The 20,177-nt window shown below is 43.1% G+C and overlaps 1 protein-coding gene across 2 annotated transcripts in view; it reads right to left on the bottom strand.

Annotated features, from left to right (window-relative positions):
- Positions 1-20,177, bottom strand: part of LOC308395711 (glutamate receptor 2-like) — a 114,437-nt gene that overhangs the window by 12,621 nt on the left and 81,639 nt on the right. The window contains exons 18-19 of one of the 2 annotated variants that reach the window (XM_080880673.1): positions 15,111-15,245; positions 8,055-8,230 (exon numbers count right to left, since the gene is read on the bottom strand). In XM_080880673.1, the coding sequence (XP_080736799.1) occupies positions 8,060-8,230; positions 15,111-15,245 (306 nt within the window). In that variant the 3' untranslated portion in view covers positions 8,055-8,059. The remainder of the gene's footprint in view (positions 1-8,054; positions 8,231-15,110; positions 15,246-20,177) is intronic. The other variant, XM_080880674.1, reaches the window with a different exon arrangement.

Here is a 20,177-nt window from a genome sequence, read left to right as displayed (position 1 = left end):
TAAACACTCACCTGCACCAGAGCTGCTGCCTTTTGGGTCCTTCCTACATTCCACACGGCTTGCCCTGGCAATCCGTGACAAAGATGTTGAATCTATTTAATATTTCTTGAAAAATAATTGATTTCTGTGCATTTTTTTTCACACTGCATCAAATTAAGGTTGATTACGTCGATTAAGCATCATGAGGTGGCGCGTGAGGGGTGGTTCCCTATTTTTTATTTATTTATTTTTGTTGTTGGAACCCTATTAGTTAGGTTGCTTAATATTTATGCTAAGTACTCTTTAAAATACCAGAATAGGGAGGATGGTGTAGGTTTAAGTTTATTAGATTGATCAGTATTGCTGAACTATGAAAAAAAAATTTTTTGCATACAGGTATAGCAGAATAGCTTTAGTGTAGTTGTTGTTTTAAACTTGAGTATGAACTTATACAAAATGCAGCAAGATATTTAAAAAAACAGTTTTGTTGATTAAAAAACACTGTATCGGATTCATATCGGTATCGGCAGATATCCAAATTTATGATATCGGTATCGGACATAAAAAAGTGGTATCGTGCCATCTCTACTTAGAACTGAAGAAGCTTCTCGGATGAGAGGTGAAACATTTTCAAGCAACTTAAAGAAGTCCAGATGCTTTTTTTGCAAGCTCCTTTGACAGTGATTGAGAGAGTTTTAAAGAGAAAAAGTATTTGGATTAAGAGGGATTGTGCTAAATTGAATGTGCAAATGAAACCTAAACTGAATGAAACATGAAATGAAGCTTATTCATATTGGACTGAATAAATTAACGCAATTTTCCATGTTAGAGAGATAGAGAGAGAATGAGAATGATAATATCTGACTGAAGATCGGTGGATCTCATGCAAACACACCTGATTGGTTGATTAGATACCAGAGAGAGAGGTGGAGAGAACGGGACTTGACAAAGCATAAATTGGAGTGCCTAGAGGAGTCCCTGCAACCTGTGAGATGAGCAGTTCAGAAGACTGAATCTCACAACTGTTTGAAATGTCAGACCACATCGGGATCTCCTTCAGTTCACTCACCAGCCCCACCTTGGAGCTGAGGATGCCGTGATCTACCTGCTCAATTGTGTCTACACCTATCTGGACCAACCAGAGGGCACTGTGAGGGTCATATTTTTCGACTTTTCCAGTGCATTCAACACCATCAGGCCAAGCCTCACAGGTGATAAGCTGACAAAGATGGAGGTGGATGCTTCTATCCCAGGGGTCAGCAACCTTTAACACCCAAAGAGCCATTTGGACCTGGTTTTCACGCAAAAGAAAACACTTTATGTCTGCGCTATCTATGCTGTTGTGTTGGTATGTGTCGGGCTGTGAGCTGAAAAGCTACAGCCGGCTGTATGCGTCAGCAACCGTGTGGGAAAAGTTGTCAATAAAGAGATGCTGAAAAGCATGTTCATGCAAACATCGACACAATAGTGCCCTGCAGACTGTTCACAAAGCTGAGGGATCTGGGACTTAACAGCCGTCTGTGTGCATGGGTGTTGGACTTCCTCACTGGCAGAACTCAGGTGGTGAGGGTGGGCAGGTGCTTCTCCAACAGCATCACCATCAACACAGGAGCACCTCAGGGATGTGTCCTCTCGCCACTGCTCTACTCCCTCTACACTTCAGACTGTGTGGCCACCCATGGCTCCAACACCATTGTGAAGTTTGCTGACGACACAGTGGTGTTGGGTGCCATCTCCAACAACAATGAGGCGGCCTACATGGATGAAGTGAAGAATCTGGCATCGTGGTGCCAGGACAACCACCTCCAGCTGAACGTCAGCAAGACCAAGGAGCTGGTGGTGGACTTCAGAAGGGGTCAGCACAGAGACTACAAGCCCATTATCATCAATGGAGCTCCAGTGGAGAGGGTGCAGTCCTTCAAGTATCTTGGTGTCCACATCTCCTCAGACCTGACATGGGCTGCCCACATTCAGGTCCAGACCAAAAAGGCTAGGCAGCGCCTGTATCACCTACGACAACTGAGGAAGTTCAGGGTCTCTCCAAAGATCCTCAGGATTTTCTATACAGGCGCTGTGGAGAGCATCCTCACACAGAACATGACATCGTGGTTCGGGAACAGCTGTGTGAAGGACCAAAAAGCTCTCCAGAGAGTGATCCGTACAGCAGAACACTGCTGCAGGATTGCTCTCCCCCCGCTTCAGGACACCTACACCAGGAGATGCCGGACTAGAGCAGCGCAGATACTGAAGGACCCATCCCATCCTGGCAACAAACTGTTCCAACTTCTGCAATCTGGTAGAAGGTTCCGCATCTTCCGGGCAAGGACAGAGAGACTCAAGAGGAGCTTCTATCCCCAAGCCATCCGTGCCCTAAACACACACACCCGCCCTCTCACATCATCTATAATTGACTGAGTCAGGACTCTTCCAGACACTAAACCAAGGCACAATGTACATTTCAAATTCCTTTAATTTTAAATATGTTTATATTGTCTATCCTGTAAAATAGTCAGATGTCTATTCATATTAATGTACAGAATTCACCTGCTTGCTGCTACTACTGCACATTCACCCAGTGTATATACTATATGTGTATATATATATATGTATATATATATAATGTTCTTCCTCTACACCCCCAATTTTTGCACATGTCGAGGAGCGTGTCAGGCTACATTTCACTGTGTGTTATACTTGTATAACTATGCATGTGACGAATAATAAAGAACCTTGAACCTTGAACCATTAGTAATTCCTTTTGTGCATAATTTTATATTGTTGTTAATAATAAATTAATTAAAGCAACAAAACAACCTGAAGAGCCGGTTCGGAGCCGAAAGATCTGGATCTTTTTAGTGAGCCGAAACAAAAGAGCCAGTTCTCTAAAAAGAGCCGAAAATCCCATCACTAGTGTCGGGCTGTGAGCTGAAAAGCTACAGCCGGCTGTATGCGTCAACAACCGTGTGTGAAAAGTGGTCGTTAAAGAGATGCTGAAAAGCATGTTCATGCAAACATCGTCGTGTCTGCCGTGATATGTTTACAATGGGACTTCTGCTCCTGAACCTCTGCGCACAGCGTCTGCAAATCGGGGCTGTACGAAGTGACTTTCATCTTTACGCAGGACTGTAAGCTGCCATCTGTGAGGCGTGAGCGGTGTTTGTCTTTAACATAGTTCACGGTGGAGAATAGCTGCTGACATAATGTGGATCTATAATTGGCCTACCTGGGGTTGAAAGTCTCGATAAATGCGCGGCGTTTCGGCAGGCATACCGGCTTTCGCGAGTGTGACGCTTATTTTGAGCGATGAAAAAATAAAAGAATATAATTTTATTTTTATATTTCAATATCACAATAATCTTCCAATTTAGAACTACAAGGTAAAAAAGAACTAACATAAATAAAATACACTTCAGCTAAATACTTCTAATTTATTTTCCCAAACCACGCGGAGCTGCACTATAAGGACTAAAGAGCCGCAGATTGCCGACTCCTGTTCTATCCGGTCGTTAAGTGATGACGTGACGAATCCTGCTTCCGGGCCCAAACTACCCTGCGTTTATTAAGGCTTTCGTGTTTTTAACATGTTTTAATGCTTTGTATCTTGTTCTATTTAATCTCAAAAAGCCCCTAAAACAGTCAGTGATCACTGTCGGCCTCTCTCGGATTTTCTTACCGCTATTCATTTTAAAGCTCAGTTTTTAAAACCTTACCATGTAACTACAGCCCAGCTCACTTAATTTTTAGTTTTTCATCAGTATTTGAATGACTAACCTCGTATTGTGAATCGATTATCTCAGTTGTTCTGACTGAAGTTTGGTCCGTTTACAGCAGCGTGCCATGCGATTCCATTTGTCCCTGACCACCGAGAATCCTCACGTTAACTTTTATCGAGGGGAAAAAAGTGTTCATCCTCCAGCTTCACTGTGTTTAGTATGCTAACATAGCTGTGTCGCTAGCGATCACGTAGCATATCATTATATACCAGCTAGCCCAACTTCAATAACTCTACAAACATCACTGCTGTTTAGTTTCTGTCTTCATTTATGTTGGAAGTGATAGCAGAGCTGTACGCCTTCATTTGTTTCCAAAATCCCTCAGTCAGCACATGCTATATGTATTTAGATGGAAGCTAGCGAGCTAACTCCCTGCTAACTTCTAACTCAGTTAAATGTCATAAAATCTGTTTTCATGGATGCCTGGATGTTAAACTTAATTGTTACACCTGGTAGAGCAGGTAGAGCACACTGATCATTCTATTACAGATGAAAGAATTTAGACAGTTTTTCAACTTTCAGTGATGCCGCAGTGTTCGTTTGACTTATAGATATGCAACGGAGTTAGGGCCCAGACACGGCTAATGATGTCAGACTTAAAGACCGGATTGTGTCATGGATTGTTGATTACCTGACGGGAAGATCACAATATGTGGGTCTTCAACATTGTGTGTCTGACAAGGGGATCAGCAAAACAGGGGCACCACAAGGGACAAGCCTCTTTCCTGTTCACCCTCTACACCACGCACTTCAGCCACTGCACAGAGACCCATGGGTCCCATGTGTGCGACTAATAAAGGTTTATCTTATTTTATCTCTTTTATCTTATGAGTGACGGTGATGAAACAGAGTACCAGGCTGTTGTTGACTCATTTGTCACGCAGTGCGAGCAGAATCATCTGCAGCTCAACGTGGCAAAGACCAAAGAACTGATTGTGGACTTTAGGAGGACCAGGAAATGTGTTACCCCTGTTTCGATCCAGGAGGTCCATGTAGACATTGGGGAGGACTATAAATACCTCGGAGTACACAATGATAATAAACTGAATTGGGTTAAAAACACTCCCCCCATCCCCGTAGGTCTGGTATTCTTCATGAGCTCCTGGTTCTCTCTAGCCTGGGGTTGTCTACAGCTAAGCAGCTTCTGGTTTTTCATTTTATTTTTTAATTTACTGGGAGTCACTTTCTGACCTTTCAGGTCATGCCGACGTCCCTCTCCATGCAGATATAATGACCTCAATATGGCCCAGTCTTATGCTGACCTGCCTCAATTCTTTTCTCTGTTTTTTCTTTTCCAAACACACAATCATCTCCCACATTTTTGAGGCTCGTGTGGGTCATCAATCTTGTCCCATAAGGAATTTCCACCCGTTGATCTGTAGATAACCTATCATGTCTGCAGGCATTTCAGGGAAACTCACGCTCTGTAGTTGTTATTTCTTAGACTCACAGGCCTCCCTAATGGCTCGCTATTGCTCTGGACTCAGCATCCGATAAACTCTTGTGGGAATAAACCCCATTTCTTAGCTGGCGTCAGCCTTTATGTGGGTTTGGAGGATTTTGCTTTTATCTCTAAAGGTTTCACCCTCCCGGCTATAGGAGAAGGGGACGCTGATGAAGTGCTTGTGGAAACTGTTTTACTATTTGCCAAAAATAAACGTATTGGCTAGGTATGGTGTTAAGAAAAGAAATGCAGAACAACACATGGTGATGGATTTTGTGAAAAAGATGGAAATAGCTGTGGTGAATATGTACTGTGAACATGATCGACTACAAACTCTCTCTACTTTTAAATCGTGTCTAAAACCCATCTGTTCAGAATTGCATACTCATCACTTTTAGTCTATTTTTCCTTGTTTAGCATTTATACTTACTTACATTATTTTTTTTAAATTTTTGTGTTTACTGTATGTTTTTATTTTGTTGTACTAATGTAAGGTGACCTTGAGGATCTTTAAAGGCCCCTATAAATAAAATGTATTATTATTATTATTATTATTATTTAAGAAGAGGGAGGATCATAGAGTGGCATATAAGAGTGTAGGTAAGTGTGCACAAGTGGACTTCACCTTACACAGATGGTGGGATCTTAAAGACATAGGAAGCTGCAAGGTGCCATCAGTGGAGAAGGTAAATTGTTTTCTTATATTGTGCAATGATGTTTGCATTACGTTTTCATATATGTTCAGGTAGGTAGGTTAATAGATGAAAAGTGGCACTTCCAGTTGATTTTAAACCAAAACTGTGAGCATGACCTGCTCTGAACCAGGCTTTGTACACAACAAAAGTTACCATGACACTGAAAATTCTGACTTAAAGCACAGCATAGCTTGCTAACTTTCTTTGCTTAATTTTGTTTTTTAGTCTAAAGCCAAAAAACAACAACCAAAACAGCAGCAACCAAAAAACAACTGTTATCTAACAAAGTCTCTCTCCCAAACCGTGAAATCCATGAGCAATTGTGTTAACATTAGGGATGTAAATTTTTATGGTAAACAGACTCTGGGGCAAAATGTTGTCTTGAACTGATACGACAGGCTAAATGGTAAAGTTTTTAACACACACAAGCCTGAATCTAAAATCTGGGGCAAAACGAAGGAAGAAACTGAGATAGATGCGACTGTTTTTTTTTTTATCCATCTTGGATTTGCTCTTAAATTCAATTGCCAACCAATTCCCATGGCCACTCTAATGCTGATTCTGTCAGAGTTCTTTGTTAAAAGGGGGTTTTAATTCTCCTCTGTTACCAAGGGCTTGCTCAAAAGAGAATTATTGGAATTTTCTCTCTTATATTCTAAGGGCTTGTGAACTCGGATAATCACAGGTTATCTATCATTAAATCAATTATAGGGCTGTTTCCAATTAGGTAATTAACAGAATAACTCATATTTTGTGTTATTACCAGTCTAAATTATTAGGGCCACCGAATAAAAACTGACATTAAGTCACATAGGAGTACTCAGTAAAGAGGATGATTGGCTATTAAGACAAGAGTAGGAGAAAAGGATAACGTACAGACAAACATAACAAAAAGTAAAAGGGCAAACAACGAAGTCAGAGAGAAGGAAAAGGAGAGGGCAAGGACAGAAAGGAAAGTTTGGAAGAGGAGTGGAGAAAAAATGGGAGCCAAAGAAAATGAAGAGAGAAGGAAGGGGGATGAAGGAGGCAAACGAGCTGTTGAGAAATAAGTAAACGAAGGAAAAGAGTACCACAGCCATACATAGTTTTGATCTTTTACTTTGAAGTTTTAAAAAAAGACTTTATTATTGTCTCAGTGTTAGTATTGTTTGTTAGGAAAAATTGCTGCATTCACATCATACTCTGAACACACACTGGCTCATATCACAATGCAATGCGAGACTCAATGGCAACTTTTGTATTTATGTTGTTCACAGTCAAAACAGTTCATGTATGTGAACAATGACTAAACAATGCTTTATTAATTATAAAGTAAGTGTCACTTAATTTTTAGTTTTTCATTTCAGAACAAGCATCTTTTTAAATTTTAAACAAAAAGTTTGCTCGTTTATAAACAAAATGTTTGCTGGTCACTGGTGTCGTAAACTTTCTGTACATAAAGATAAATTGCTACACTATAGTGTTATCATAATATAGATATATTATGTTTTGTAGAAAAATAACTACTATAATAATAATGATATTTTTTTTATTTTTAATGTATTAATTCATTCAGTAACTACCACCTCTTTTAATTTACCATGTGTATCTGCCAATTTACCACCACTAGAGTGATCAGTTAGCCTAACGAATGACAACACTGCAACTATATTAAAAGTAGAAATGTATACTTATATCTGAAATGGTAAAAAAAAATTATATGGACAACCCAAGATCTGCACAAGTGTTTGTGAAACAAAACACTATGCATCTGGAAAATTTGCCTGCATATTCTCTATGTTAGGTAACATCTACAGTATGACACAAGGCACAAATTCAGTTGTACAATGATTTGCAGATGACTAGATCTGGGTGCAGAAAAGTACAAATGCAAGTAGTTGTGCATTAACTATTTAATATACTTACTACTTATTTCCCTTCACAAGTTTTTCTTTACATTGGTAAATACAGACAAAATGACTGCACAAGTTTAACTCCAACTCTACGTTATTTTTGCCGCTGAGGTTGCTTTGCACCAGTTTGATATGAATACAGCTGTAAATTGAATTTAAATGGATGTTTGAAAAGATGATTTAACACCAATTAGTTGAATGTCTATGACACAAACATTGTCTATGGCTGTAAGGTAAGGACACTTTTAGCCATCAATCATCACTCTCCTACCCGTGTTAGATCTTGACGCTCTCAATGCCGTAAACGTTGTAGCCTTCTTTATAGGTGGCGTAGTTTGGCTGGTGGCTGGGGGACAGCAGGTTGTAGTTGGGGGGATGTTGAGGAGAAGGCAGAGTGTGTGTGTAGTTTCCTGTGTGCTGGGGTGATGACAAGGTGTTGGCTGCCACCTTCATAACAAAAATAAAGTCATGGTTATTGCTGCAGTGATTTTTCTAAGAAAAATTAGTATAACTGTTATTATTGTTACTTTAAGTTACAAAGTGACAATAGTAGTTTGAGCTATAAGACCAATAATAATTGAAAAAGCAAAATATGGCAGAAGTCAAAAGAAAGAAAATAGTCTCCGTGTCCATCCATGCAAAGAATGTGGTAAAATAATAAAAAAAAAACATGACAGCCATTTAGAACTCTATCTATCTATCTATCTATCTATCTATCTATCTATCTATCTATCTATCTATCTATCTATCTATCTCTCTCTCTCTCGCTCTCTCTCTCTCTCTCTCTCTGGACTGGTCTACTGGGTATGTTCCTGGTGGCCAATGCACTTTTGGGCCGGTGGGTCAATTGAAGGGCTGCTGCACACTAGCTGTACAACAGCTCATACATTCATACAACTTTCATTACTTACACTTCATCATACCTTCGATGTGCACCTTGAAGAAGAGTTTAGTGTGGAAAAAGTAGTGAAAAGGTGGAGCTGTAAAGCTAAATAGAAAAAGAAACTAAAAGTAGATGCAGTAAAATATGTCCAGTTAACCAACACGTTAGCTGTCGGGCCTGCTGCTGCACCGTCAACAGCAGTACCAGCAACAACTAGTAACAAGCCCTGGTTCACAGGAGGCTGCTGTTGGTAGCACCAGCTGTGGAGAAGAGTAGGAGGTGGGACAGCAGTCTCAACAACTAAGTGAGGAAGAGATGGAGTAAGGTGAAATTAACATAATTAGGAAAGGAAAGATTCAAGGATATAGGTAAAATGAATGGCTACTTTGACCATAAACCACTCCTAATAGCTAAAGTGTGGCTTTTAATTGTAACATGTTGCACTGCAGTGCAACTAAGATGTCCTAACAAAAGTACAACTGTACCAATAACAATTAATATCTATAATCAACATAATATGTGTATACATGACATATTTATTTAATTTATTTTTGAGTGATCATGGTGGGCTTCCTGCCAGGGCCAAATTTTTGTCCCAGTCCAGCCCTGTCCACAGCCCAAGGGCCAGAGTTACTAACCTTTGCACCAGTGCAAAGTGTGTTTTGGTGTAAAAATTAAAAGTAAGTATTTAAAGTTTTAAAAAAAAAAAGTATTTACTAAGACAAAATTTTGTGTAAGAAGTGGGACCTGATATTTTTGTGACTCACCCTCTTGCATATGCATTTCTGTGAGTTCCTTTCTCACGGTGTGAAACATGGTGCCAACTACTAACTAATGTTTGCAACATGCAAAGTACTGCTAATTGCGGCAATATTTAACACTGAAAAAAAGCATGTTATTGTATTATCTTATGGGACTTATGGGAAACTTATTATTATTGCTTATAATATTTGTCTTTTGCTATTGCAGCAATTATTGCTGAGTGGTTAATAATTAATTTTCTGTTCTTTTTGAGTTACCTGGCTGCTGTTAGTTTTTCTGTATTATGTTTAGTTATTGTCCCCTCTGCTGTCTCTCATTTGGGCAGGTCAGTTTGTTGAGTTATGATATTTAGTTAAGTATTATTTTTTTGAGCAGAATTCTGTTTAGTTGACCTCTCTTATAGGCTCAATTAGTTCTTAAAATAGCTTATTCTGTGACTGTATATTTTTGAAATGGGGCTATAATAAAACTCATATTTTGAAGAATACACCTGTTCCTGTATGTTCTTGACTGCTTGGTCTCTAATACTCCACTTTAACGGCTCTCAGCCAACGACCCTGCGTCAGTGTGGAGGGGCCTGCAGGAAATCACCAGCTACAGACGCCCCCCACCCACTATTGAAGCAAACAAAGACCTGGCCAACGAGTTAAACACTTTCTATTGCAGGTTTGAGACGGACAGACTCCCACGCCCCACCCTCCCCTCCCCAGGGACATTGCTTCAGACATTGACCCCCAACACACCTTCCACCTCTCCGCCCTTCACCCTCCCCCTCCCCAATCCAGTCTCAACGACCATCCCCACCCTCCCCAATCCAGACCTAACGAACACCACCACCCTCCCCAATCAAGACTCAACGACCACCCCCATCCTCCCCAATCCAGACTCAACGACCACCACCACCCTCTCCAATCCAGACTCAACGACCTCCACCACACCTCTCACCCCCCTTTCCTCCTCCCTGAAACTCAGAATACACACTGAGGATGTGAGCCGACTATTCCAGAAACAGAAGCCCAGGAAAGCCCCCGGACCAGACGGCGTCTCACCCTCCTGCCTCAAAACCTGTGCTGAACAGCTGGCTCCCATCTTTACTCGCATCTTCAACAGATCCCTGGAGCTGTGTGAAGTTCCCTCCTGTTTCAAACGCTCCACCATCATCCCTGTTCCCAAGAAACCCACCATCACAGGACTGAATGACTACAGACCTGTCGCCTTGACGTCTGTGGTCATGAAATCCTTCGAACGACTGGTGTTAGCCCATCTGAAAGACATTACAGGCCACCAGCTGGACCCTCTGCAGTTTGCCTACCGGGCAAACAGGTCGGTGGATGATGCAGTGAACATGGGGCTGCATTACATCCTGCAACACCTTGACCGCCCGGGAACTTATGCCAGGGTCCTATTTGTGGACTTTAGTTCGGCTTTTAACACCATTGTGCCTGAACTTCTTTCCTCCAAACTCTCCCAGCTCAGCGTGTCACCAGCTACCTGTCAGTGGATCACCAGCTTCCTGACAGACAGAAAGCAACAAGTGAGGCTGGGGGAGATCACCTCTGAAACCCGGTCCCTCAGTATTGGTGCCCCTCAAGGATGTGTCCTCTCACCACTACTGTTCTCCCTCTACACTAACGACTGCACTTCCAAGAACTCGGCTGTCAAACTCCTAAAGTTTGCAGATGACACCACTGTCATTGGCCTCATTCAAGATGGTGATGAGTCTGCATACCGGCAGGAAGTTGAGCGGCTGGTACACTGGTGTAGTCAGCACAATCTGGAGCTGAACACTCTTAAAACTGTAGAGATGACAGTGGACTTCAGGAGACATCCCTCAACTCTGCTCCCCCTCACCATATCAGGCAGCCCTGTGTCAACTGTGAAGACCTTCAAGTTCCTGGGTACAACCATCTCCCAGGACCTGAAGTGGGAGACCAACATCAACTCCATCCTCAAAAAGACCCAGCAGAGGATGTACTTCCTGAGACAACTGGGGAAGTACAGTCTTCCACAGGAGCTGCTGATCCAGTTCTACACTGCGGTCATTGAGTCTGTCCTGTGCTCCTCCATCACAGTCTGGTATGGAGCAGCCACTAAACAGGACAGGAGCAGACTGCAGCAGACTGTACGGGCAGCAGAAAGGATCATCAGCGCCCCCCCTGCCCTCCATCCAGGATCTGTACCTCTCAAGAACCAGGAAACGGGCAGGGAAAATCATCACAGACCCCTCACACCCTGGACACAGACTTTTTGATCTGCTGCCCTCTGGCAGACGGTACAGAAGCCTGCAGACCAGGACCACCCGACACAGGAACAGTTTCTTTCCCCTCGCCATCTCCCTTCTTAACAGTTGACCTGTCACACTGCTCCCACTGCCAGACTGCAGCTGCACCTTATGTACATTTTGTAGTATTCATTCCACCTCATTCATTTCTGTATTTTATGTATATAAGTTTAGATTCGTTATTTATAGTTGGTTTACACAGCTTTGTGTATGTATGTGTAATGTGTATATATAGACACGTGTGTGTGTGTGTGTGTGTGTGTGAGATTTACATTGCTGTGCTTGAGAGCCACCATCTACCGGAACCAAATTCCCTGTATGTGTCTGCACATATACTTGGCCAATAAACACGATTCTGATTCTGATTCTGATTGTGTCAGTTTATTAGGAATGTCAGACAAAAATGTGATTAAAACATATAGATTACCAAGCACAGGAACCAATCTTCTTTCAGCTCTTCAGCTTTTGGCGTTGAGTTCATTTCAATGTACTATAGCTTCTGTGGCAGGGATTTTATTAGCTTTGTTCCAGGTGGTGACGTTACTAATGAAAAGAGTGTAGAGGTCCAGCGCATTCCCAACTAGCGAGGATGCCCTTCAGCAAGTAAAACAGGAGTTTCAAACTAACCAAATACATGTATTGTTAATCCCTGAAACTGACCATGTGTTCCATAATAGGAAGTACACATTCTCAATTATTGTGCAAGTATTTTGCTAATCTATAAACATTATAATAAGTGTGATATCCAGGGGTGTATCCAGGGTCTGTTTATGATGCCTCTGATTTCCAGGGGAGCAGACTTTTTCAAAAACTGTAGGACGGAGAGTATAGAGAAGATTGGCTTTTAGGAGTATCTTTTTTATTTTCCAATGATCAGGATTTCATTATGATGATCATCTTAGTTCAAGGTGTTCATGGAAATTACCCCTTACACTCATGGATTATGACACAGGTTCAAAGCCTGACCACATCACCAGAGCAGCGCTACAACCATGGCCACATCTGTACCCGAAGCACGTCAGTTACCGAAGCCTGTTTCCATTATAATGACTCTGTTTGTCAGACTAACACCGTAGGCCTACATTTAACGTACACATGTGTGGCAATTGTTTAAAGGGTCATTGTGCTGGCTGTTTTACCATTTGACACTCAAAAGTGTTCCCAATGCCATATTCCGAAATCAATTCATTAAAATAAACTAACATCCAAATGACATCCTGACAAACTTGACTTTACTTGTAGGACTGTGATTATGTACAAATGTAGGTATAATATGCTTACATTTGCATCATGTAAAGTGTATGGTATACATGACCTATATGTCTGGTTTCTCTCTGGTCTCCAGGACACTTCCTTATCAGTCCATCCAATCCTTGTCATCCATGATGAGTGAAGCTTAAACTCAGTGTTCCAGTTATATTTCCAAGTACGCCAAGTATTTTTGCTAAACCAGATACTGCTGCAGTCATGCTCTTATGTCTGGGTCACAATGCTTTTGCATTTCCTTACGTCCTATACACTTCCTGATATGAGCTGGAGTTGACTCACCAAGTTTGGCAAGCTCTCTTGTAATGCCGATGTCTGCTTTGTCAGGCTTTGAGTATTTTCACGGCAATATCAGTGGGGTGGGTGGGTTTGTTGATTTTAAATATTTACACCGTAGCTGCGTCCATTCAGTAGACCTGGTAAAAAGTCACCTCTGCTGAAATGTGCACAGCAGTTGAAATTTTCCCTATTCAAGTCTAAAGCCCAAGTTCAAGAGTCACATTGTGTTTTTTTGCCCTGTCTCCCTCCCCTTATTCTCAACAAGTTTCATTTCAAGTCAATACAATTTTATTTATATAGAGCCAAATCACAACAACAGTTGCCGCAAGGTACTTTGTCTTCTAATATAAAAAAATTAATGCAAGGAAAACAGAGAAAATCCCTACAATTATGTGTCCCCCTACGGGCAAACACTTTGGGGACAGTGGGAAAGAATAACTCCCTTTTAACAGGAAGAAACTTCCAGAAACCTGCAGAACCAGGCTCGGGGAGGGGGAGCCATTTGCCGTGATCGGTTGGGGCCAGGCCAGGAATAAAGTCTATTAGATAGATAAGATGGAAGCCACCTCATACGCTTAATACCTACAGCATGCTGTAATCTGTAATAAAATATGGTTAACAGGATCAAACATCGCACTGACTGAGATGAGTCAACAGTCAGAGCCCACAAGATCATTTCATTAATGCTTTGCTTTGCTGTGATAAGCTCTGAAACCTGACTGAAACTCTTTAAACCACTGCTCTGCAAATCAGTAAGCTGTTTTACAACTACTCCTTCAAGAAATTTAGAGATAAAAAGAAATTTGGTGTATTGTTATAGCTAAGACAGTTTGGTTAAGTGATGGTTTTTCAAGTAACAGTTTAACTACTGCCCCCCCTTAAAAGCCTGTGGTATGTAGCCCATTAATAGAGTCAGAAAGATTGTAATAAGACTGAAGCATTAATTACTTCCATTCCATTCTTAGAGCTGTCTTATAGAAATGGGGTCTAATAGACACAGGTTTGTATGAAGTACTTAAGTTAGAGAAAAGAATCTAAATGGATATCAGTAGTAGTAGAAGTGACAGTGCATAATGTGTCTGTGAAGGTTCTCAGACATCCAGGTCATCGTAGTCTACGGAGCTTGGAAAAAAAACGTCTGGACTTTTTAAAGTTTCCTTGAAAACGTTTCACCTCTGATCTGAGAAGCTTCTTCAGTTCTAAGCACAATTGTTAGAGAGTCCCATTTCTGGTCGTCCCTAGTTGGAGTCTGGTCTTCTTTTTGTGCATCTTTGCTGACTTGATGAAAGACCAATTGGGATTACCACATGTTTTAAGAGCCTGGGCCATTTGACCTCAAATGGCCCAGGCTGGCCATGATAGGACTGGGCTAGGTTTCACACCTTGGCTCCTGTGACTCAGTAGAGGATCAATAGGGGGTCCATGACCCTTTTGGGGACACTCTCATAGGGACTCTCCACCAATTTTTCTTTAACCTGATAGCTCTTAGCACCTGTTATTGTGATTGTATTGTTCTGTGAGTCATGCTATTTTTCAATCTTTAAAACAAATAAAAAGATTTGAAATTTGAACACTTAAAACACTGGGAAGCCTTTTTTACTATTAATTTAAAATTCATTAATTTTTAGTACTAATTAGTATCAGATAGTGGAATCCACTGGTATACTGTTATCACTTTCACGATTCATTAACCGTAAGACCTTTCTGTTTGTGGAGGATTAATTCCATCATGTTTCACATCATGTTTTTAGTGAGAATCCTCAATAAACTTTATTTCAACATTGTTAATATATAATCTTATATTATTGTTTAAGATTGAAATTCAAATTCAGCTTGTACTTCTAAAGATCATATACCTTCATTTTTTTGGCTTCTGCACGACTCTTGTAGCAAAACTCGACCAGTGCCACCATCATGGCTAATCCCAGACCTCCAACCAGGATGTAGAAGACTCCTGCTACATTACTAAGAGAGAGTGCGCTGGTCTTCTCCTAGTATGCACACACACACACACACACACACACACACACACACACACACACACACACACACACACACACAAGGAAGAAAAATCATCAGAAACCCCAGAGAAAGTTCTAGCGGCATGCTCTTATATTAATAGCTAACTTTATTTACTGGGAAGGTCTACTCAAAAGTAGACTCAAACTGAACCTAAATCAGTCAAGCTAAATATATTATAAATGACCTAGATTAAAACTTTACATGTAGAACACTGTCTTCAACCTTAATCATTCTGTATCTCTGCATATAAGAAACATTTCAAGCCTTTTTTGTTTTATTTTCAATGATTATGGCCTCAAGTTAATGAAAATCAAAAAGTCAGGATCTCAGATTATTAGAATATTTCAAAGTGATTATTGCAACCTTGGTGTCAAAAAGGTCAGGAACTGGGACAAGCTTCACAATACTAAATAATGATAACAGAAATAAATTTTATCTGTCACCCCCTCCTTTGATTTTTTTACGTTACCATGTTGGAGAGGTTTGTATGCCCTAGTGATCCTGGAAGCTATGTTTCTAGGGCCGATGGCACCTCGTAGGATCCTGGGTGAGAGGCTAGACTAAGAGCAATTCAGAACAGTCTTATGATGATTGAAAAACCAAGGGCCCAAGTTACCTTTCTTGAGCTCCACAGTGGAGCGAGGGCAAGAGCCTGAGAACAAAGAGCCTGCAATGTATGGTATGTATGGTAATGGCTGGGGTGTTGGGAAAGTAGAGGCCCTGATTTTCTGAAATTTAGCTTTCAAATTTGGCTACAGGGACATGGAATCTGACCTCTTTAAAGGGGAAGGACCTTGAGCTTGTCCATGAAGTTGAGAGAGACATGAGGTTGAGTTGGACTCACCTAATCACGTAACTTGTACATCTTAGGTTCTAAAACCAGCTATATGTATTGAACACTTGGATGAAGAGAGGAGCTGAACCTGTAACTGTTTAGTATCTGGTAGTCAGTTGGATCACATAGCGGGGGAAGAAGCCAGACACATCAGCTGCACAATAAAATACACTGAGTGAGCTGGCTACAACCCAGATCTGTGAGATCTTCAACTCCCACAGCAGCATTCCAAGGCAGGCTGGGTACAGTGTTTGAATGGACAGTATTATTCATCTAAGGCTAAAGCAGCTGTCGGGAACTATTGTCATAAGGTAATTGGTGGATGAGGGGAACAACTTGCACATCACTTGGGCCCTGCACCCAGAGAGACCACAACCAATCTGTTCACTCTGTGTTCCTCAAGGCTCTTGCCATTTTGGCCCAGAGTTGGTTGATATGCCTCTTTAACACTGTGAAGGTCTGGGGTGGTACCTCTGGATTGGCAAACTAGAGTGATGGTTCCTCTTTTTAAGAAAAGGGACTGGTAGTTGTGGTAAAACTTCAAGGGGTATCAACTTCTCAGCTTTCTGGTTGTGGAACATCAGAGCAGTTCTCCTCTTGTGGAAATTGCAGCAGACATGGGAATTTGCCCAATTAAACAGAATACATGCAGAAGTGTGGTCCATGGCTCAGCTGCAGGGGAGGGGTGGAGCAGTGAGCTCAAGGGGCAGTGACAGGGAGGTTGGTGGCACAGGTGTGTTTTATTTTAGTTATTGAGCTCTTTCTCTCTTCCTGTGTGATTTAGTGAAGCCGGAGCAGAGAGTGGAGAGGTGTGTCAGAGTGCAGCTGTAAAGCTGCACCCATGGGTGCCGAGCCAGAATAACAACAAAGAAATTGTCAGCAGTGTGTGTCACAGCAATAAAAAGGGAAAATAAAAATAATAAACAGTGTGTCCACTTTTGGTCCATTTTCACACTGGTGCCAAAAACCCTGTTGCCATGTCGGACCCGCAAGCCATGCCACCTGTGCAGCCACTGCAGATTCCAGGCCTGCCGGATGACGGAGGAGGAGCAACCGTTTGCCTGGGCCTGGAACCTGCATGATGCGTCGGCGAGGTGGCTACAGCCCGGGAAGTCCAGAAGGGGAGGCCCACATGCTAGGGAAAGTTGTGCAGGAGCAGTCCATGGAAAAGGGCTGTCTGCAGACACATAGCGGTGGGTGCATTGCCACCAGTCCGCGAGTGTGGGGGTGGCTGTCCAGTTTGCTGGCAGCCAGAGCGGAGGGGCCAGACAGCCAACAGGGACACAGGCCCCTGTGACAGTGCTGAGGCGATGGGTTCCAGCAACTGCTCCAGTGGAGGGCCCCCTACACTGCACCCCAGTAACCTCTTTCTCTCCATTCTGCCTTCCCAGGGCCCGGAAGGGGCTGGCGCTGCACCCTAGCCATGGAGGGCGGGACATTGTTTATTGTTAGAAGACAGGCTATATCGAGTGAGTCGTGACACTCGCACGGAGGAGACACACACCCAGTTGTTGGTACCACAAAGCCGCCGAGAAATGATTTTCCAGGCAGCTCACTATAACCCTAAGACAGGGCATATGGGATTTGACAAGACTCTGGAGCAAATTATGACCCAATTTTATGGGCCAGGTATCCGAGAGGATGTGCACCGCTGGTGCGCATCTTGTCCGGAATACCAACTCATTAACCAGCCAGCCATACCAAAAGTGACTTTGCGAACCCCTACCATTGTTGGAGGTCCCATTTGAAAGTATTGGCATGGACCTCATCGGGCCATTTCACCGGAGTGCAAGTGGCTATCACTTTGTATTGGTTCTAGTTGATTATGCAATGCCAGAAACACCCAGAAACAGTGTCGTTGCAAACCATCACTGCAAAGAGTGTGGTGCAGGCACTGTTTCAGGTCATCTCCCGAGTCCGTATTCCGAAAGAAATACTGACTGACCAAGGCATGTGGTTCATGTCTTGCACACTGAAGAAACTGTACAAATCATGGGGCATTAAATCTATTCAGAAAAGCGTCTACCACCCTCAGACTGATGGGCTGGTGGAGTGGCTGAATAAGACTTTAAAGTCCATGATTCTGAAGTTCATACATGAGGATGAACACAATTGGGATCACTGGTTAGACCCTCTGCTATTTGCAGTGCGGGAGGTGCCCCAGGCCACCATGGGATTTTCTCCCTTTGAACTACTGTTTGCCAGGAAGCCGTGTGGGGTGCTCAACCTAATTAATGAAAGCTGGGAGGAAGGTCCAGCAACGTCAGCAGCATCTGTATAACAGAGTGGCCAGGCAATTTTCACCAGGGAGACAAAGTGCTTGTATTACTACCTTCTTCTAGCTCTAAACTACTCACCAAGTGGTAAGGGCCCTTTGTGGTCACACAGCGAATGGGGAACGTTGACTATGAGGTCTCGCGGTTGGACAGAGAGGGGGCCACACAGATTTGTCATCTCAACCTCCTTAAAGCATGGAGAGAGACTGAAACTGCGTCTCTGGTGAGCCGGGTCAAGGAGAGAGATAAGTTGGGGCAGGAAGTACCAAATTGCACCATTCCCACTTCCCTCCATTGCAACGACCATCTCATACAGGCCCAGAGAGCTGATGTTGCCACATTGCACCAGTGCTTTGCAGACATGTTCTCCCCCCTGACCAGCTGTACGTCTCTCATCAAGCATCATTTTGAAACACAACCTGGCGTGACAGTGCATTCATGACCCTACAGGCTTCCTGAACATAAAAGACAAATTGTTCAGATGGAATTGGCTGAAATGCTAAAAATGGGAGTAATAGAAAAGCCAAACAGCACCTGGTGTAGCCTCATAGTTCTTGTAGTGAAGAAAGATGGGTCTATATGGTTCTGTGTTGACTATCAAAAGATGAATAAAGTGTCATGCTTTGATCCTTAACCCATCCCCTGGGTTGACGAGCCCCTGGACCAGTTGGGCACGGCCCGTTTTTTCATGACACTGAATTTAACCAAGGGCTACTCACAGTTTCTCTTATCTGCAGATAAGAGGCAAACTGGTTTTTGCCAGTTCGGTACACTTCTTTTTGGCTTGTTTGGGCCCCGGCCACATATCAGCACCTCATGGACTGGGTGCTGTGGCTGCACGCTGCAATGCTGCCGCCTACCTGGATGATGTTATCATCTACAGTGACACCTGGGCGGAGCATGTGCAGTGGGTGGCAGTGGTCCTGGAGTCCCTGAGGCAGGTGGGACTGACAGCCAACCCGAAGAAGTGTGCAGTTGGACAGAGGGAGGTACAGTATCTGGGGTACCACATGGGAGCCAGGCAGGTGCGTCCACAGGCGGAAAAGACAGCAGCTACTGCACCCTGCCTGCGCCCCAAGACAAAAAAAGAAGTGAGACGGTTCCTGGGGCTGACAGGTTACTATCACTGGTTTGTGCCTGGGTTTTTTGACCTGACCAGCCTCTTGACTAATCTCACCCGAAAGGGTGCTCAAGATCTGGTCCAGTGGACACGGCTGTGCTAGGCGTTTGTGCAGGTGAAAAAATATCTCTGTGGGGAGCCACTGCTCCACACTCCAAACTTTTCTATCCCTTTTCTTCTGCAGACTGATGCCTCAAACAGAGCGCTGGGGGCCGTTTTGTCCCAGCAGGCAAGGAGGGTCGACCGGCCCGTACCCTACATCAGCTGGAAGGAAAAGGAGTGCCTGATGGTTCAGCCGGATGGCTCCCCAGCCTCAGTTGGGCGGTGGTGGTGTGTGGCGGAGGTGTGGTCCATGGCTCAGCTGCAGGAGAGGGGTGGCACAGGTGTGTGGTGTTTTAGTCAATGAGCTCTCTTTTCCAGCTGGAAAGCTGCACGCATAGGTGCTGAGCCGGGAAAAACGACAAAGAAACTGTGTGTGTCACGGCAATAAAAAGGGAAAATAAAATGGCCTGTATTTGTATAGCGCTTTACTAGTCCCTAAGGACCCCAAAGCGCTTCACACATTCAGTCATCCACCCATTCACACACACATTCACACACTGGTGATGGCAAGCTACATTGTAGCCACAGCAACCCTGGGGTGCACTGACAGAGGCGAGGCTGCCACCGG

The sequence above is a fragment of the Rhamphochromis sp. 'chilingali' genome (assembly GCF_963969265.1).
Source record: "Rhamphochromis sp. 'chilingali' genome assembly, chromosome: 4".
In the NCBI taxonomy this organism is placed as follows: domain Eukaryota; kingdom Metazoa; phylum Chordata; class Actinopteri; order Cichliformes; family Cichlidae; genus Rhamphochromis; species Rhamphochromis sp. 'chilingali'.
The sequence above is the reverse complement of the archived record's forward strand: the minus strand, read 5'-3'. Positions and strand labels throughout refer to the sequence as shown.